The sequence below is a fragment of the Lissotriton vulgaris genome, chromosome 8, assembly GCF_964263255.1.
Source record: "Lissotriton vulgaris chromosome 8, aLisVul1.2, whole genome shotgun sequence".
Classification (NCBI taxonomy): domain Eukaryota; kingdom Metazoa; phylum Chordata; class Amphibia; order Caudata; family Salamandridae; genus Lissotriton; species Lissotriton vulgaris.
The window spans coordinates 671,887,503-671,905,052 of record NC_141696.1 but is presented as its reverse complement, the minus strand read 5'-3'; the positions used below and the strand labels follow the sequence as shown (position 1 = coordinate 671,905,052).

General features: G+C 42.8%; 1 protein-coding gene across 5 annotated transcripts in view; it reads right to left on the bottom strand.

Annotated features, from left to right (window-relative positions):
* The window catches only part of ACOT9 (acyl-CoA thioesterase 9), a 525,989-nt gene that overhangs the window by 188,496 nt on the left and 319,943 nt on the right, over positions 1-17,550 (bottom strand). For all 5 annotated transcript variants that reach the window (XR_015299309.1, XR_015299310.1, XM_086934544.1 and 2 more), the window contains one exon: positions 16,101-16,188. Coding sequence is in view for 3 of the 5 variants with exons in the window: in XM_086934544.1 (XP_086790670.1) it covers positions 16,101-16,188 (88 nt within the window). In the remaining 2 variants the exon portion in view is untranslated. The remainder of the gene's footprint in view (positions 1-16,100; positions 16,189-17,550) is intronic.

The following is a 17,550-nucleotide window of genomic DNA, read 5'->3' as shown; positions in this document are numbered from 1 at the left end:
GGGAAAAATTAGCATCACTAATGGTGTAAGGCAGGGATGCATCCTTGCTCCCCTGCTCTTTACACTATATATAAATGATTTGGGTGGAGTTTTGGGTGCAGCGTGTAAGGACATCCCGAGGGCAGGGAAACATCTATTGCCCGCTTTACTTTATGCGGATGACCCCGCTCTCCTAGCTAGAACTGCAGTGGGTCTTCAATGCCTGTTGAACTCTTTTTATGTTTTTATGAAAAATCTTGACTTAAGCATTAACTTTGGTAAATCCCACGTCATGGTGGTGGGCCATAAAGCGAAGGCCAAAAAAAATGTGATGACATTGCACTGTAATGGACAGAAGTTGTCAAGAGTCCCCAGATTGACCTACTTGGGGGTTGTTTTTGATGAATGTTCTACGTGGCACCCTCAAATGCTGGAGAAAAAAAAAGTCCTGGCACGCTCTATTTCTGCGGTGCTGGGCTTCTCACGTAAATTAGGGGTGAAGCCCATTGAGGCAGTTTTAAAAGTATATGCTGCTAAATGTATTGCCATCGCTATGTATGGCGCTGACCTGTGGGGCTTTAGGCCAGTTACATCGCTCCAGGTTACAGGAGATAACTTCTTAAAAACGATTCTTTCCCTCCCAAGATCCACGGCAAGCTTCATAGTTCATCAGGAATGCGGCGTGGACTATTTTAAGGATCGAATCGCCATGGCCCCCCTTTAAAAATGGATATCAGTCTGGCTTAATCTAGAGCTTGAAGTGAATCATGAAATCTTAAAGGACTGCCTAATGCTAGATCACTGGGAAAAGATCCCCTGGTTGAAATATGTACAACAAATGTGTGAAAAGTTGGGTCGGCCTGAATTGTTCAACAAACCTTCTAGCCTGGTGAAAGGTGATTTAAAATGGGTTAAAAACACTTTTTTGTTGAACAGAGGAATGGACAGAGAAGGTAGGGAGCTGTTAAAGCCCTCTGTCAGGACCCATCAATTGATTGTTTCCTCTGGCCACGATCTGGAACTTTACCTTAAGGTCGTTAACAACTCCAACCACAGGTATCTTTTAACTAAGTTCCGATTGAACAAAATCCACTTATTAATTTCTGGCCGCCCTGGCTGGATCAGGGGTATGGATCTAGATCTGTGCAAATGTGACGGTTGTTCGATCATGGATACTGTCCACTTTCTGTTTTCTGTGATCACTTTAAAGGCATCAGGAAAAAGTTCATTATACCCCTGTTAAAAGGGAAAGGATTTAGGCAAGTTAAGCCAGCTTTGCTGTACCTTCAACTTTTAGCAGAAATATGTGAAATCTATAACGTGGCTAAATTTTTAACCATAGCGGTGAGACTCAGTAAAAAGATCACTTGGTCCTAGACGATTCTTCACAAATGTCGACCATTGTAACTTGAATCAAGTTTTTTAAATTCACAATCTCTCATAATGACTTTTTTTAATTATTGATTGTTGTATATACTGTTGTTTTTAAATTCTTTCCACCATGTGCTGCATATCTTAATGGGTACTCCCTCCCTTTTATACTGTATTTTATCATTGTTATGCTGCCTGGTGACTTGTGGACCATTTTTTTTATGTTTGTGTACTTTTATGGTTTTTGTAAATTGAACCGAATAAAGTATTTCTTGAACTTGAACCTAAGAACACCTTGGAAGATCTACACCATAACTTCCTCTCTAGAGGTGGATTTCCTGGTGCTTGTAAGAAAGGCGCTGGTGCAGTAACACCCTGCATGTTGATAGAGTACCTGTGGGATAAAAATGGTAAAAAAAAAGATTTAAAAACAATGAAAACAGAAAAAGAAGAAAAAATGAAAAAAAGATTAAAAAAATATCTGAAAATTCCCTACTTCTGCAAGAGAGCGGAGAATGAGAAACTAATGCCTTGTTGTGCACAGAAGAAAAACAAGGCAATATTTCTCAAAAGTAGGCATGAATGCAGCTGATTAAAAAAAAATTGTGTGTGTGTATCACAGAAGTAACACACTGCATAAATTCCACATCCAATGTTAATCCTTAACTTGGTCACTAGATGGCAGCATTGGATTACATATCTTATCCAACTGATGAGAAACGAGGCAAGAAGTAGTAGGATTGCATTGAAACATGACAGCACACGATATGACGTGAAATACAGATCAGCCAATTGAAAAATAACATAAAATAAAAGACAGGACATCCAATAAAGTCTGGAGGCTGTTGAAGTAAGGAGGCTGCCGAGGAAACGCTGTATTACGCTAACATGCGATGATTAGTGCTGTGCATGTCAGCGTGACAATAAAAGAATGTTAAGATCGCCTTGTACATAAGCACGTAATGAGGAAGTCTTCATAAAACGTTCTCTGTAAAGATTTCGTTGCTCATCAATCAAAGCTGAAATCCTGTCATTTGAAGAGACCCGGAGGTCAGGTCAGAGCGCGTGCCTCAGCGCAAGTAGGAATCCCGTCAGCCACGAAACTCAGCGAAAGCAGGCAGTGGCGGCTGGTGACATTTGAAATTGGTGTGGCGTAAAATTGGCGGTGGAGAAAAGTCCATATCTTATTGTCCTGTATTGGCACCCGCTCTCCACTCAAGGCTGACATAACAAAAGCTGTATAATGTCCCCGCGTTATGTGCGACACCTTCAGCCGGCCCAGTCTATTTCAGTCAACAGCACAGCATGCTTGATTTTTTTATTTTACATTTTGTGTCTTAACAATAAGTGACACCGGTGCAAAGGGGGAACCCTGCAGCCAGGGGCGACGCATACCACTGCTGTGGGCATGAGTTATAATTCTGGATGCAGGCTGGCTGCGCCCAGCACAGCGTATTAGTCTAGAGGAAGTAACTTGGCAGAGGTCTGTGTCGCTGCAGCGCTACCGGCTAATTCTTTAAACAAATAAGTGTACTGCGAGCTCTTCGACGTGATTTAATGTTGCAGTGGAACATAGAGCCCCATCCTTTCAAAGACATTATTATTCATTGAATAAAAACCACTTTATGAACCGCAAGATGAGTCGACATACCACTATCACCACGGGCACCTTAACGGCGAGGAGCACGAAAAGGCTGTTTATCCAGATTACACATTCCCCTCAGTTTCCACACCCACGCCCCCGCCCCCATCCCCCCATTCCCCCATCCCGCCGCAATGGAGCGGAGTCCTGTAATGTTAGCCAGCACTGTTCAGACTTCTTTGTAATCACGTGCACTGATCTGCATAGTTACTTTTCTCAGGGTACTTGTTAAGGAGTGGTCGACCTGCATTAAAAATACAGTATAAATATAAAAAACTTACCTTGGCGTCCTGGATTTTGAATGCCGCCGCCTGCTGCGTCTGACGTGTGAGGGCTCTCGTCACGGAAGGCTGCAGGCAGCCTCCCTCCCCTCCATGGCAGGGGATTGGTTCGGCCGGCTGCCCTAACCGCGTCATTTCTGCTTGTCTGCATCCTGCATAACGACGAGTGGGAGGAGGCTTGGGGGAGCGGCTTGCCCACTGTTGCTAATACTGTCTGTTTGGACAGCCTCTCAGGCTGTCCAAACAGTCCGTATTCACAACATTGGGCAAGCCACTCCCTCAAGCCACTCCCCCCTGCCCTGAGGCTCGAGTAATCAAGTTCTGCTGACTGCTTTCTCACCGTGCGAGAAGGGCAGGCAGAAACAAATGGTAGTTATGAATAAATAACTACCATTTGTTTCTGCCTTCTTCTCGCACAGCGAGAAAACAGGGGGGGGGCGGCGCCCAAACGCCCCCATGGGAGAACCGCCGCTGCAAGCAGGTATGTTGTCTTGTAAACAAGCGCGATGGGGAGCTCAGCGTGAGCAGGTATGTTGTCTTGCAAAAAAGCTCGGGGGGAAGCTCAGCGCAAGGCAGATCATCGAGGAAAGCCAGAGTTCAATTAATTTAAAGATTACGCGTTTGATAACTCTACTCAACAGCACAAACAGGCAAATCAGAGCAACAAAGTCATGAAAAAAAACCTTGCAGATCATATACAGGGAAAAAATAGCGCATAAAGTAGGCAGCTTTAGTTAAGAATAAAGGGCGCGGCTCTCTGTACAGTATAGACTTGAGCAGGTGTGCCTTGGGTGAGAATAGTAATACAAAAGAATTACTCACAGTTGAGCTGCAGATAAAGAGAACTTGACTCACAATAGAGTTGAGTTGTAGACCAAAGATTCATGGATGACGTAGGGTGGACGGGGTGGTATCCCGTCTTCTGTCGTCACTGAAATGAACTGTAGCAGACGCTGAAGTAGTTTCACATAAGAAGTATTTAATCTTGGGTACAGAGAGCCGTCCCAGCTGGCACAGCCAAGGCACTTAAGCGGCAACTGCCACTGAGTGAACACTCTGCTAACAACACATCACCATAAAATGATCCTCTAGCGATTCCTTGTGTAACTGTACCCCATGATATTATGTAGCTCTAGTAAGTAATTCTAGCTTTCCTACATTTTCGTTGTAGGAAAGTAGGATCTGCTTCTTATGGTTACTCCCACTTCTTGATTTCTCACTGTATGACTGGGATCCTTCTTATCAGGACCCCAGTCTATTTGCTTTTTTTCCTGTAAATTGACATACACCTACTTTGGTACACTCAAGATTGGATACTGGGGTACCCTTATCAGTCCCTAGTATATGGTACCCATGTACACAGGGCATCGGTACCCCAGAGGCCTCCCATGGGCTGAAGCATGTATCATGCCACCCATGAGAGGCCATTCAAAATGGAACTACAGGTCTGCTACTGTAAGCTGGTGCTTGCACCACTTACTTTAGATTTAGGTTCACTATATCTATTGGTCATTATACTTAAAACTTATAAGTCACCCCATAGCAGGCCCTCACAATCCTGAAGGCAGGTGCTGCGTTTTATGTTAGAGGGTGCCCCTGCATAAGCATAGCCTCTCAGCAGACTTCAGAGACCATTCTCCCGGATTGTCTGTGACTCAGCCGGACATATAGGCAGAGGTGCATTATAACCTCGCAGTAAATGCTATCTCGAAAACGGCTGCACAGAAACATATTGTGTTTGGTATTAAGCACCTTGAAATCATACCTTCACACCGGTAAGCGAGCTTGGTGGGGTCACTGGTCTATTCGGTGCCAGCCTTCTCGACACGGACAGCACATAATGGATGCTGCCGACCAGAGACACATTTCTGCCCTCCTGTTGCTGAGCCAAGCTCGAGCAGAGGACGGCAGCACAATAGGCATCCCGTCACAGGGAGGTGTGACCACCTCCCAGGCAGGGTTTAGGCAGGGTTTAGTGTATTTGGGCTGGGTGGGTGCACTCAGAGTGCCTGAAAGTCTACATTTGGTGTCCCTGTGCATAGTTCAGCTCAAACCAGTTCTGGGAGCCACTGGCTCCTGCTCTGGCACAAAACTGGACAAAGAACAAGGGTGTAACCACCCCTCTGTCCTGCCCCTCCCCTAGCAGGGTCCCCTGAATCTGTCCAACCCTCTCCAGTGGGTACAAAAGGGTATACCTGGCTGTAAAACCTTAGATTTTACGTGGACAAGATTCTACAAGAAGAAACCACTGACCTTTGTCCGTCTGGACGCTCCAGACTTCCCTGGACCGCGACTTCGTCCCCCTTTCCATCCGAAGCTTAGTTAGTGCCCTTGCTCCATACAGGCTACGTGCAGGACCTGTGGTGCACTAAAGACAACTGAAGAATCTCCCTTGGAGTGAAGGAGTCACTCCCCTGCTCAAGCAATTACCTTAACGCAACTGACCGGTCTGCTGCTCTTGAGCTCCTGCGGACTCCAAAGATTTCAGCAACACAGGAGATACGTTTCTGAAGGTCCCGGAGGTCAATCTGCCCTCTCAGCAAGTTTGAGGCCAGTATCCCTTGTGGGGACTGCATAACCGGAACCCCGGTGCACCGTGTCCATTTGCAGTTGCATATGCTTGTTGGTGATTCCCAAGCTTGTGCATTGGACTCCGTGTAGACCTGACCCTGAGCAGTATTTGCATCAAAGAACTCCGGCCTCCCCGCACTGAGTGCTTGGTGGGCTGGTACTCTGCAATCTTGCTCTAGGTCCCCTCACGACTCCTGGTCATTCCGCCTGTAGGTCCTCATGAGGGTCATTTTGATTTCTCGTAGGCTTTCCTGGTTGCTCCAGGCGTGCCCTGACTCCCCATTGCTTGGTGAGTCCCCTAGACCTTGCTGGTCTACACCGTAACCTGTTTGACCTTCCTGCGTGGGTTGCTCTTGCCAAGGCTTGTTGGTGCTCCAGCCTGACACCGACCCCTCAGCACTCAACATCCTTCATGGGACAGCTCGCATCTGGCTCCTGGTTGTCCTCGACCACTCCTGGTCCTCGTGGCTGCAGAGTCGAGCATCCATTCTTTGCACCTGAAGCACCCGACATCTGTAGGCATTCGTCTTCTGAGCCCCTGGTCACTCTGAAGTAACCCAGACTCTGTCTCCTCTGCTTTCAGGTTCGTTCCTTCCAGAATCCAGGCTTGGATTCCACCGGACCCTTGGGTGGCTCTCTAACTTCTTAAATTCCAAAGGGTTTGCTTGAAGTCCTCCTAGAAGGGTCCTTAAACTTTAACTTTACAACCACGACTTTCCCATAGAGTTGTACGGAGCACGCAGTCGTGTTTCCTCACTGCACCCATCCTCCGTGGGGTCCCTGTGTCATCACCTTGGGTGGTTCCTGGGGGTCCCAGCAATTCTATGTGCACTAAGCACTGTTTCTAGTCTAGTCGTGATTGTTATACCACTATTTTAGTATATGGTTTGGTCTCCCCCTGGAGCCAACTGTGTATTGTGCTACTTACAACTGTTCTATTGATCTCGTATTGTGTACTTTGGGTTCTATCCTCGCTTAGAGGATAGTAGAGATTGTTATATTACTAAATACATATTTTATGTAACTACTGTGTGGTTCCCCTTTATATAGTCATTCAGGAGGTGATGTTCTGGTAAAACAAGCTACTTTACATTCCTTCAAGATTAAGCCTGAAGGCTGCTCTCCATAGCTTCCACTGGGATAGCTTTCTAAAGGTTATCTTTGACCTCATACATCATAAGGGTCGTTTGGACTGGTGCAAGGTACCCACTTTAAAAAGTGGACAGCATATACCAGGCCAACTTCTCACATTCGTCAGGAGGGGAAGGCTTTACAGGGTAAAGATCTGGGTTGTTATCTGCAGGTGAATCCCTGTTATAATCATTCCATGGGTCTATTCATTCCATGGGTCTATCTGTAAAATATTGTCCCCCCCATCTTCATCAACCTCATCATCATGTGGTGGTGGTGGAGAATTAGTTGGTGTAATCAGTAAATGATGCAAAGGTGGAGAAGTTGATGTAGGGGAGCATGGTGTAGTATCTAGATCCTTCTTCATAGGTATAAAGTAAGCGGTGTCCTCTGACTCAGGTTTGCGTTTCTGAGGTGATTTAGTAAGAACAAGTCCTGTATCTGGATTTAGATAAAGTTCCTTTTGTTTTGTGTTTGGGTTGAGTATTGGGGCAAACAAAATGCAACCCTGCAGCTTCGGACGAACAGTTTTAGGTTTTGGCACTGAAGATTTCGGTGCCAGGGTAGAATGACTTTTCGGCGTGGAATATTTTGGTGCTGAAGGAGGCTTCGTTTTCGGTTTCAATGATTTAGGCTCGGAAGCGGTTTTCGGCTTTGAGCATGAACGTTTCGGCTTGGTGCCAGACTTTGGCCGACTCGATCTAGAGGCGGAAGGCTTAGTGACATGTTTCGTTCTGAGCAAGAGGGCGGGTGGGGCGTCAGAATCGTCTTGTCGGTGCCGACCGTGGCACGAAAGCGGGGCTGGGAACGAAGCCTTTTGTTTTGGCTGAGTTAGAGTTTGGGTTAAGGGGTGCTCTGTACTCACAAGAAGTTGACCTTGTGATAAGTTTTCTTCCATCTCGGAGTCCAATTATGGAAGGGAGACAATTTCTTCTTGTTCTTCCTCTGCCCCTTGCGCGTCTATTTCATGCTCTGATCCTTTGCGTAGATGTACAGCGTGTATTCAACGTTTTGACTCTGCATCTCGCGACGTTGAGCCCGACGATCACGGGCTGTTTTCTTTGATAAGAACAATCTGCCTGCGTCCCATTCCTCTTCGTGGTGCTCCGGAGACAAACACAAGTTGCACACTTTTTTAGCGAGTCTGTGCGCAGATATTTGAATGAAGTACGTTCCAGCAACTGCAAAGATGACTGACGTGGTTAGGCCAGACGGCCTTCTCGAAGATCTTCAATTGAAATAGGTGTTTTCCTCAACGGATACGATACGCGGAGAAGGGGTATACGCATTTGAAACAATACTGGCACAGGTAGAGTGGATTGTACACCGAGGGGAACCCGAAGAACAGCTTCGAACCAGAGCACAGCAATACACGTCCGAACCTGATGGTGGAAAAAAACAATCTAACAATAAAGTCGATGCCCATGCGCATTATCACCTAAAGGAGGAGTCTCCTACCTCGTGACTGGAAAGACTTGATGGCAGGAGTATGCCAAGCATGTGATCTACAGCTCACATGCTTCGAACCATTATGATTTAAATTTAAGCCCCATCTCACTAAAATTAAGGGACTACTGACAAAATGCACACCACTCTCACTTACTCTGTGGGTAGCCTTACTAAAAATGGCAGTTCACACTTTGTTTAATTTTCCGTTTTCGCTCGACAATGTACATTATTGTCAATATTTTTTAATCATGTTGAATCTATGCTTTTATGCTTTTTATTGCGTGATTCAGACTTGAGACGAGCACTCAGCACTTTGCAGACACGGAAGAGGGAGGTTTGCTCTCCCCAGCTTGAAATAGTATTATGACTCATATTTTGCACAAAACGCATTTAGGTTTGGGAAGACGTGGATACAGGACAGCTATCTAAAAATCAAGTTGATGGACATGATGTTAAGAGAAAAATAAATAAGAGATACTTTAAGATTAACCGAATCCCCCAAAAAGTTGCAATATAAAACGCTACAATGTTTTTTTGAAAGGAAAGCACAATTTTTAAAATACTATTCCCTCCCCTATATCAATTCAGAAGCTTATTTGGATCAGGTAGAAGGGGAAAATAGATGTTTGATGAATTCAGCAATAGTAATTAGGTGGCTTTACGAAGCTAGCAGACTTTATGTTAAATGATAAACGGAAGACCTGGACCCACACGGAATCCCTAATGAATTTTTTTGTTTTTATCTAGGAACCTGAATCAATATTGCTATTTTATGCCCTTGTACGGCTATAATCAATAATATCCCTATAATAGCATAAGAATCAGATCCATATTTAAGTAAATAGCCCTTGCAGTCCAAGGCACGGCAAAAGCTACTTCCTTGGATTCCTAGAAAGCACAACGAGTTCTTTCGGCACACCAAACCTCCAGCAACCTGGGAAATCCCCATTTGCTTTGTTTTGATTTGTAATAGAACTTCTGCGAGCACTGTAAGAACGGCCAGTTCTTAGTGACATCTTTATTGACGTCTTATGTCCAAACCTTACGTCAAACTCGGCACCTTTCAGGTATAAATATACCAACGTTGCCTTAAGCAGACACACAGTGGTGGTTTTGGAGCAGAGCAGCTATCTACTTGCCGAGAGCCCCGCTGATACGAGAGCCCACGGACGCTGCCCCTCCTCTTTGACGCGCTGAGAAAGACGCTGTCTTTTCTCCTGCCAAGAAAATCCAGCTCCGGCGTTTCCAGCCTACCCTTGCGGGTTGCTGGGATATCAAGTCCTGAGGAAAGAGATACCAGACCTCCTACATTCTATTCCCAAGGTACGGTGCTGACTAAACCCTTAAAGAGAATTCTTGAATCAAATTCTTGGCAAAACCAACTTAACTTAAACTGCTACTTACTTACTCCTTCCCACGTATTAGGCTTAGGTCAGGTACACCGGGGTAGGCGTATTTTAGAAGCACCAGTTGAGCACGTTAATCAATGTATATATGTATGTATATATTTTATCCATTTTAAAGTATCTTATGCCTAAGAAACCATATCAATGCTTTTACAGTATTATTTCATAATACTCCTTTTACTGTACGTACTTTACTTTACATTAAGTATTGCAATTGTGGCAATTCATTTCTCTTGCATGAGAAGGAAGACTACTCAATAAATAATAGCTTTTATTGAAAACGCCCGTCTCTCTATTCTCTGCACTCTGGTGAAACTAAGAACGCACAATTGACTGAGTGAAATAGCTGTCTATTGTTTTCACACGACTCTAGAGATTTACTCTTATTCTGAGGGAGCAAAGTTGTCATGTTATATGGTTGTCGGAAGCTAATCCCTTCTTGTCTATCCAGGGAGGTTAAACTCCTCCTCGTTTATTCGAGAAAGTTTCTAGTGACCTCTGAGCTAGCTGGCAAACCTTAAGTCTAATATAGTCAGTAGAGACCTAGTCGACCTCAGTCCTTCGTCTACACTGCTGAATATATTATTCCAATGCGCAGAGCCTATTGGGAATATAGGAACTACACTACAGGAAGACCTGGACCCACACGAAATCCCTAATGAATTTTGACAAGTTTTGGTGACAGTGGTCCTATAGGCTCTTTATGCCGTGTTTGAACATATGAATCCTAAAATCCTATCAGATAGTAAGGAACTGGTGCTCAATTTATTTAACACCTCTTATGTGAAGGAACTAGGACTTTGGAACAAATATTTGCTGCCAATGGGAAATCTTGACATTAACATAGAATTTCTAATAAACAGGCGAAAGAGGAAAATATTGTATTGACCGGAGATATCTCGTGAAAAGTTAACAAGTTCAATTTTATGACTTTGAGAGGGGTCAATTTTCGCAAGATGCAATTTTATTCCAAATGGTTAATGTATATGAACCAACATCTTTTAAACAAAATAAAAGCAGTGTCCTATCCATTGTGTTAGGTGTGATGCTTTAGATAGAGGAGATTAGTTTCATATCATTTTAAACAGAGGTAAACTGGCTAAGTTCAGGAAACATATCCTTAAATATTTAGATGATCAATTGCAGACCTGAATTCCCCAAAGGTCTAAATGCATCCTGTTAGGTATTGTCCTATGCCAGTGAGATGCCAAAAACTGATATTTTTTTCAATGTTAGTGGTTTGATCACTCTTTTTGCAGAGATGGAGGTCAAAGCTCATCCTTTTTTTCGGAATGGCTTAAGAAAATGAAGAGGGTTAAAGAGAAATAATCTTTCAGCCCGTACATTCAATCAACAGGAAACCACTTTATGAATTATGGGCCTCTTTTTTGGTGAACTCAGTCTGAACCGGCATTCGTAAATGTGATACAAGGGCATGTTGGCCATTATAGTTTTGATGCAGTTTGTTTTTTTGAACTTGCCGAAGTATTTGTGGAGAAGTTTGAATATTTTTGTTTGCATCCTGTACAGCTGGTGTATCTTTATTAAGATGATGCATTTGACCAGTTTTGATATTGATTAATTTGTAATGATGGCAACTGCTCTGAATTTGAACTGTACCTCCAAATACATTTTTTTTAAAGTTTCATAAGTTCTAAAACTAATGAGTATTTGTGTTCTTTCTTGAGCCGCCTGTGATTTGTTTTCCTTACCATCCATCTTATTAAAAGGCTGCCTCATTAAATCAGGCCAGGCTACCCAGAGAAGTGGTAATTTAGAGCAACCTGGGAATTTCACTCTATTATTAGCCATGTTTTAACAGCCTGGAGTGCAACCTGCTTACGTTCGAACACTAATGGTACTAACTGTTAGGTAAGAAAAAAAGATTAAGGAATCTTAAACACACAGTAAGAGTAAGGGCAACTAATGTGCCCACAATGACATTCTCAAATTTGGCAGCAAGAAATAAACATTGAATTAAAGGCATCTAATTCTAGCAATTAGTTAGAAGGATTTGGCAATTTGATTATCAAGCTGTCGCCACAAAAGAGATTACATTTTTCCACCTGGAGATCCAGACAACTCAGGCAGGTGTGCCTTTTAGCTGATAATTTCAAAGTCCAGCAAACATCTTGAAAAAAGATTTACAAGATCCTGACAAATGCAGTAGCATGTAACATCATGAATGTTGATAAAGGCACTGTGGATGCAATTAAAGTGAAATGTCATAAGATCCTACTAAACTATTGAAGAAAAATATGCTAACTCAATGCAATATAATTTGACTCACAACATTCTGAAAGACATTGATGCTACATGTTAGACCCGTCTTCCTTTGGGGTGGTCTTCCCCAAACTTTTTGCCTATTTCCCTCCATTTTTGCGGAAATTTGTTTTTGTTGGCCTTAGGACTCACATTACAGCTGCTAACCAGTGCTAAAGTGCATGTGCAAACTTGCCACATATGGTAAAATTTGCTTACACCTAATAGGCAGATTTAATTTACTTATAAGTCTCTTGTAATGCCATATACCCAGGGCCTGTAAATTAAATTCTATTAGTTGGCCTGCAGCACTTATTCTGTCACCCACTTAAGTAGCCCCTTAAAACATGTCCCAGGTTTGATATTGCAGCCTAATTGTAGTTTTAAACTGCCAATTTCATTTTGCAAAGTAAACCTCTTTCAAAGCCTAACACTCCCCTTTTATTGCATAAAAGTCCACCCTAAGGTAGTCCCTAAGTAGCCAATAGGGATTGGTGCATTGTAGCTAAAAGGCTGGACATGTACTTTCAAGCTTTATATATCCTGGTAATGAAAAACTCAAATTCATTTTTCTCTACAGTGAGCCCTCCTTGTCCCATAGGATAACATTGGGCTGCCTTATCACATTTAATAAGTGCTAACATTTGATTAGGATAGATGGGCATTTCAGGTTTGGCATCTATGGAATTGTAATTAAAAATCATCAATAATGGTAAAAAATTAAATTACAATTTTGGAAATGTCACTTTTAGAAAGTTGGCCTTTTCCAGCACTTACCCTTTAGGTGCCTGTGTTAGGTCACATGACTGGGTGTAACTGGCAGTTAGACTTTGTGAATTCCTCTCAGACTGTCACACAATAGAGGGACTAGATGTATCTGAATGAGCCATATCCTGGCAGAATAGGGGGAGGAGAGCTGGGCATAGTCCCACTTGCAACTGAGTAGGTTGTGCTCTGCCTTGACACAAAGGGCTTGTCACCCCTGCATTGTTCCTGCAGCGAGCTTAGAACCAGGGCAGGGGAGTCAGGAAATGTCAAGCACTTCTAAGATAATCCTCTAGAGACTTCAAAGAAGGCACCAGGTAAAAAAATAGGGACTCAAGACCTACTCTTAGTTCACTTCCTGGACCTGCAGAAGGACCCTGGACGGAGTTTGCTGCCTGGAGCCTGCCTTGAACACTCAAAGGTCTGCCCTGCTATTTGTGCCCTGCTTCTTCGCCTGAACCCAGAAATACCAGAGTGATTCCGGGGGCTAGTTTGCAGGCCTCCTGTTTAGAGCCACAGGGACATTACAGACTGCCAGCATTTTGAACCCAGATGTGGACCCAGTCTGAGTAAGTCCTAAGTGCCCAAGTGACGCACCTTCAGTCCTGGAGCCTTGGCAGTGGTGGTGGTAAAAATGCCCAGATAGCCAACATGCAAAACTTGAAATGTTGAAAATGTTTGGCTAAAAACTGCCCTAAGAACCGCAGGAAGCCCAGGAACAACATGCTCGTCGATCTTCCCAAAGTGATTCTCAGGTCACCCTGACATTGCGGCTGCTCCCACTATATTCTTCTCACCAGTGGCAAGTCCTGTTCAGCGGTCCTTCGCCAAAGGGGTATCTGGCCTCACAGAACTCTCGTAAGCTACAGCCTTCTGCTACAGATTTTCAACTTCAAAAAAGTGACTACGTCCGCAACTTCGCCCAACGGTTCCCAGACTGAGATGCTTTTTCCTCGGACACCGCCTACAGCCTTGCCCCGCTTTTATCTTTTCAGAACTGTTTCACCCAAATTTCTTCAAAGTCCGAAGGTGAGCACTGGCCGGACCAATCCACTATTTGTATCCAATGTGCATTCTATTGGGTTTAATCATAATTTTTTACTTTCATAAGGTCTTCCGTGACCAGATACCTGTGGTTGGCATTCAGAACTTTTAGGTGCTAGATTTCACTTAAACTTTAAAAATGTGCAATGCCGGTCCTACTGATTAGATTTTTGTTGCAAAATTATTTATTAAAATGTACTATATTTTTCTAAATTGGTGTGGGCACTTTCTTGTGTTGTTTTTTTCACTTTATTACTGTTTGGGCACTGCATAAACAATTTACACATTTATTTATTTATTTAAAGTTTTGTATAGCGCCAGAATCGACTCCAAGGAGTATCTCTGCTCTTTTATGGAAACCGATATAACTATGTAGCGGAGAATATTGAATATTTTTTAAAAGCAAAACAGAGTAGTTTTAAGCAGTTTCCTAAAGACCAGGTGATTAGAGCATTCTCTCAAAGAGAGGGGGAGTTCATTCCAGTATTTTGGTCCAAGCTATGATAGATATTTTCCTCCTAATTTCGCTCTCTTAATTCTAGGGATTGTCAAAAGGTGCTGGGTACAAGACCTCAGAGATCTTGAAGGATGATAAAGAATAAATTTTTCTGCCAAATATCCGGGGCCAAGATTAAGTAGTGCTTTATGAATGATACAGCAGACCTTAAATTTTATCCGCTGCCGAATTGGTAGCCAGTGGAGTTTTAGGAGAAGAGGACGGGAGGACGGGAGCGAGATCTCGGTGGCATATTCAGAACCAGACACGCCGCCGTGTTCTGAATCACCTGTAGTTTGTTAATTGATCTACATTAGCTGAGAGCAATAGACAATTACAATAGTCTAAGCGACTCAGTATAAGAGCTTGGGTTAATGTCTTTCTTACGGAGTCTGGAAGAAGAGGAAAGACACAACGCAGTAAACCCAAAGTGTTGAAGCAGATACCAGCAGATAACCTACTTTACGCCTGGCTTTGCAAGAATGGGAACTTTATTGTTCGGTGGTGGCCTTATAGACAAACACACTTTATTTTTCACTGGAAGCTCAGCAGCTAGGACTTCAGCTCCTTATTTGTGCAGTGTTGCATCAAAAGGAAGAGAAAACTGATCCAGATGGCCAGACCGGTAGTACCAGTTATTGTGTTATTTACAGTGTCGTACTGTATCAAAGATTTTAATCCCTAATATAACCAAGAGTAAGCCCCAACGGCTCAACTTCAATACCTTGGGAAAGTTGTTCTTCAAGTGGGTAACTTGGCTATGTATTTGGAGTATAACCGCATTGGTTGTTCTAGAACACAAGGTAAATGACAGTACCCACAGAGAATACTAGCCAGGATACAAACCTAATTGCAATAAGTGAACAAGGACCCAAAGAAACGGCCTACCAGCTGTCTCTCTGACATAAGAAAGGAGCCTAGCAGTTGATACAGTTGTGAGTATTTAAGTTAAAAATATATATATAAAATTGCAAGTTAAGTTGGAAGATTAAAAAAAGTAAACACAATCACAATATATAGGATGTGCCCCATTAGAATCTCAGGGCCCTAAACATACTCAGAAAAGCAAAAAGGGCAACACACTAGTTTAGGGTCATGCATTTGCTATCAATCAACTTTGATTAAAAAGCATATGGTCAAACATTTTTTTAATGGCAAATTACAATATGTTCAGGCGCAAGCTGAAAATAAATATTTGAAACTAAGACTTGAAAAAAAACATTATTTTGAAATGGTTTAGTTGACATGGAACTGCATTAAGGACCTTAATGAGAAGTCTTCTTTATCTTTGCCACTATGACTGCTCCAACAATTTTACCAATATTTGGGGTACTGGTATCTTATGAGAAAGGCGGGTTAATACGGATTGCAAGCAGGAACTTGTGATTTGCCATTGAAATGAAGAATTACCAGATAAATCTGTCTCAATTTCCTGGCATTTCCTCTCTTTCCTTGTTATTTTACCCAGAAATGCCACCTGTTTTTAGCATGTTGAGTTTCTAAGTGAAACACTGTATATCTGCGGAGTAGCAGTGGATTTCAGAATTCAGAGGGGGCCAGTAACTATTGTTACCAGTTCACTTTCAATTAAAGGGAACATCGGAATGAGTATCTTTGTAGGTTAGCTGTTCTCTGAAATATTCCAATTTTAACTGTGGCATTCACAGAAGATATTTAACAACACATCATTGTTTTTTTTTTACCTGAGATGCGAGGAATAATAATGATCCAATTTCAACGGGTCTCTGAAACATTATATCGTCCACAGCTACTACAAAAGGTCTGGAACCTCTGAAATAAGAAGAATGTTGATTACATGACTCAGTCGTGTTCTTTTTAGTATTTGTGTCAGGGTCATTCATAGAATAAACAACGATAATAAGCCAAGGAACTCTGTACAATCAGGAGACCTTGAACTGATACAGAGACAAACCAATGTTATTAATATTCTCCTTTCTGTTAGAAAGCATACTGAAGCTTTTTAGTATGATCTGGTTATTCAGCAGCTGATATTTTAGTTAATACCCTAATAGCGGTTCCCAAACTGTGGTTTGCTGATCCCCAGGAGTCCTTGACACATTCAGAGGGGGTCCGCAGGCAGCAGCTTCAAAAGCACTGCAAAGTTTTTTGCATAATCAGCAGTTTTCAGGCAACAATAAAAGTGTCAAGGTAACTCCGGTGAATAATGAAAATGCTGGAGAGAGGTGGGAGTTTTGTCCAGTGGCAGTTTTGACTCATGGATGATAGCGCATATGGTTAATATGCCTGCAAGAACTTGTATCATGCATCCATCTTAAAAACAGTATTTAATGTGCATAGCTTAGCGGGTTACTGCTTATGTCTAGGAGATTTATTTGTTACTCTGCAGTTCATGAGTTACAATCGTAATCTAGCGCAGTGAGCTATGAACTGCTGTCCAAGAGCTACATGCAAACCACATGGTACAAATCAGTAAGTTACGTTTTTTCCCAGTCTTTCATTATCCTGATGCTGCTAAAAATACTCTTCTCGACCTGGTCTCTCGCATTAGCTTTGCATGTGTGCACTCATATCCTATTCAACATCCTTTTAAAATCCCTATGCTCAGACCCCACCACTCTCGCGCTCACTTCTTACTTGACTCATACCCTAGATTTGCCTCACCTGCTCCTAAATCATCTCTTTTATGGTCTACACTTTTCCACTGATATTATCCAACACTGTCCCCTCTCAAATCTGCCTCCCTCATGGCCACCTCCTATGCACCTACTTGAACAATTCCCTCTTGTGCACACTCCATTTTTCTGTATTTTGATCCTTTTTTCAGCTTTCTTTTAAGCTGGTCCCTTCTTTTTTTCATCTCACCTTATCATGTATTCCTCTCTTTATTTTTCCTCTCCATTCTAACCTTTCATCCTCGTCTCTTCTGTGTCTACTACGCTCATGGAGCTCAACTCTAGGGGACAGAATTAATATGACAGAGGTCTATGGGAAGCTTCAGTGAACAAGCTGGAAGGGGGAGGGAGCGAATGATATGAGTAGAGCCAATGATTTGTGCCACTGTGCTTGGAAAAATCATCCAGCTCAACCCATCCCTAGAACATGTGTGCGTTCAGTACTGAACATCACAGATAAAAATAAATTAATCTATTACCTCAAGGTCAGATGTTCATC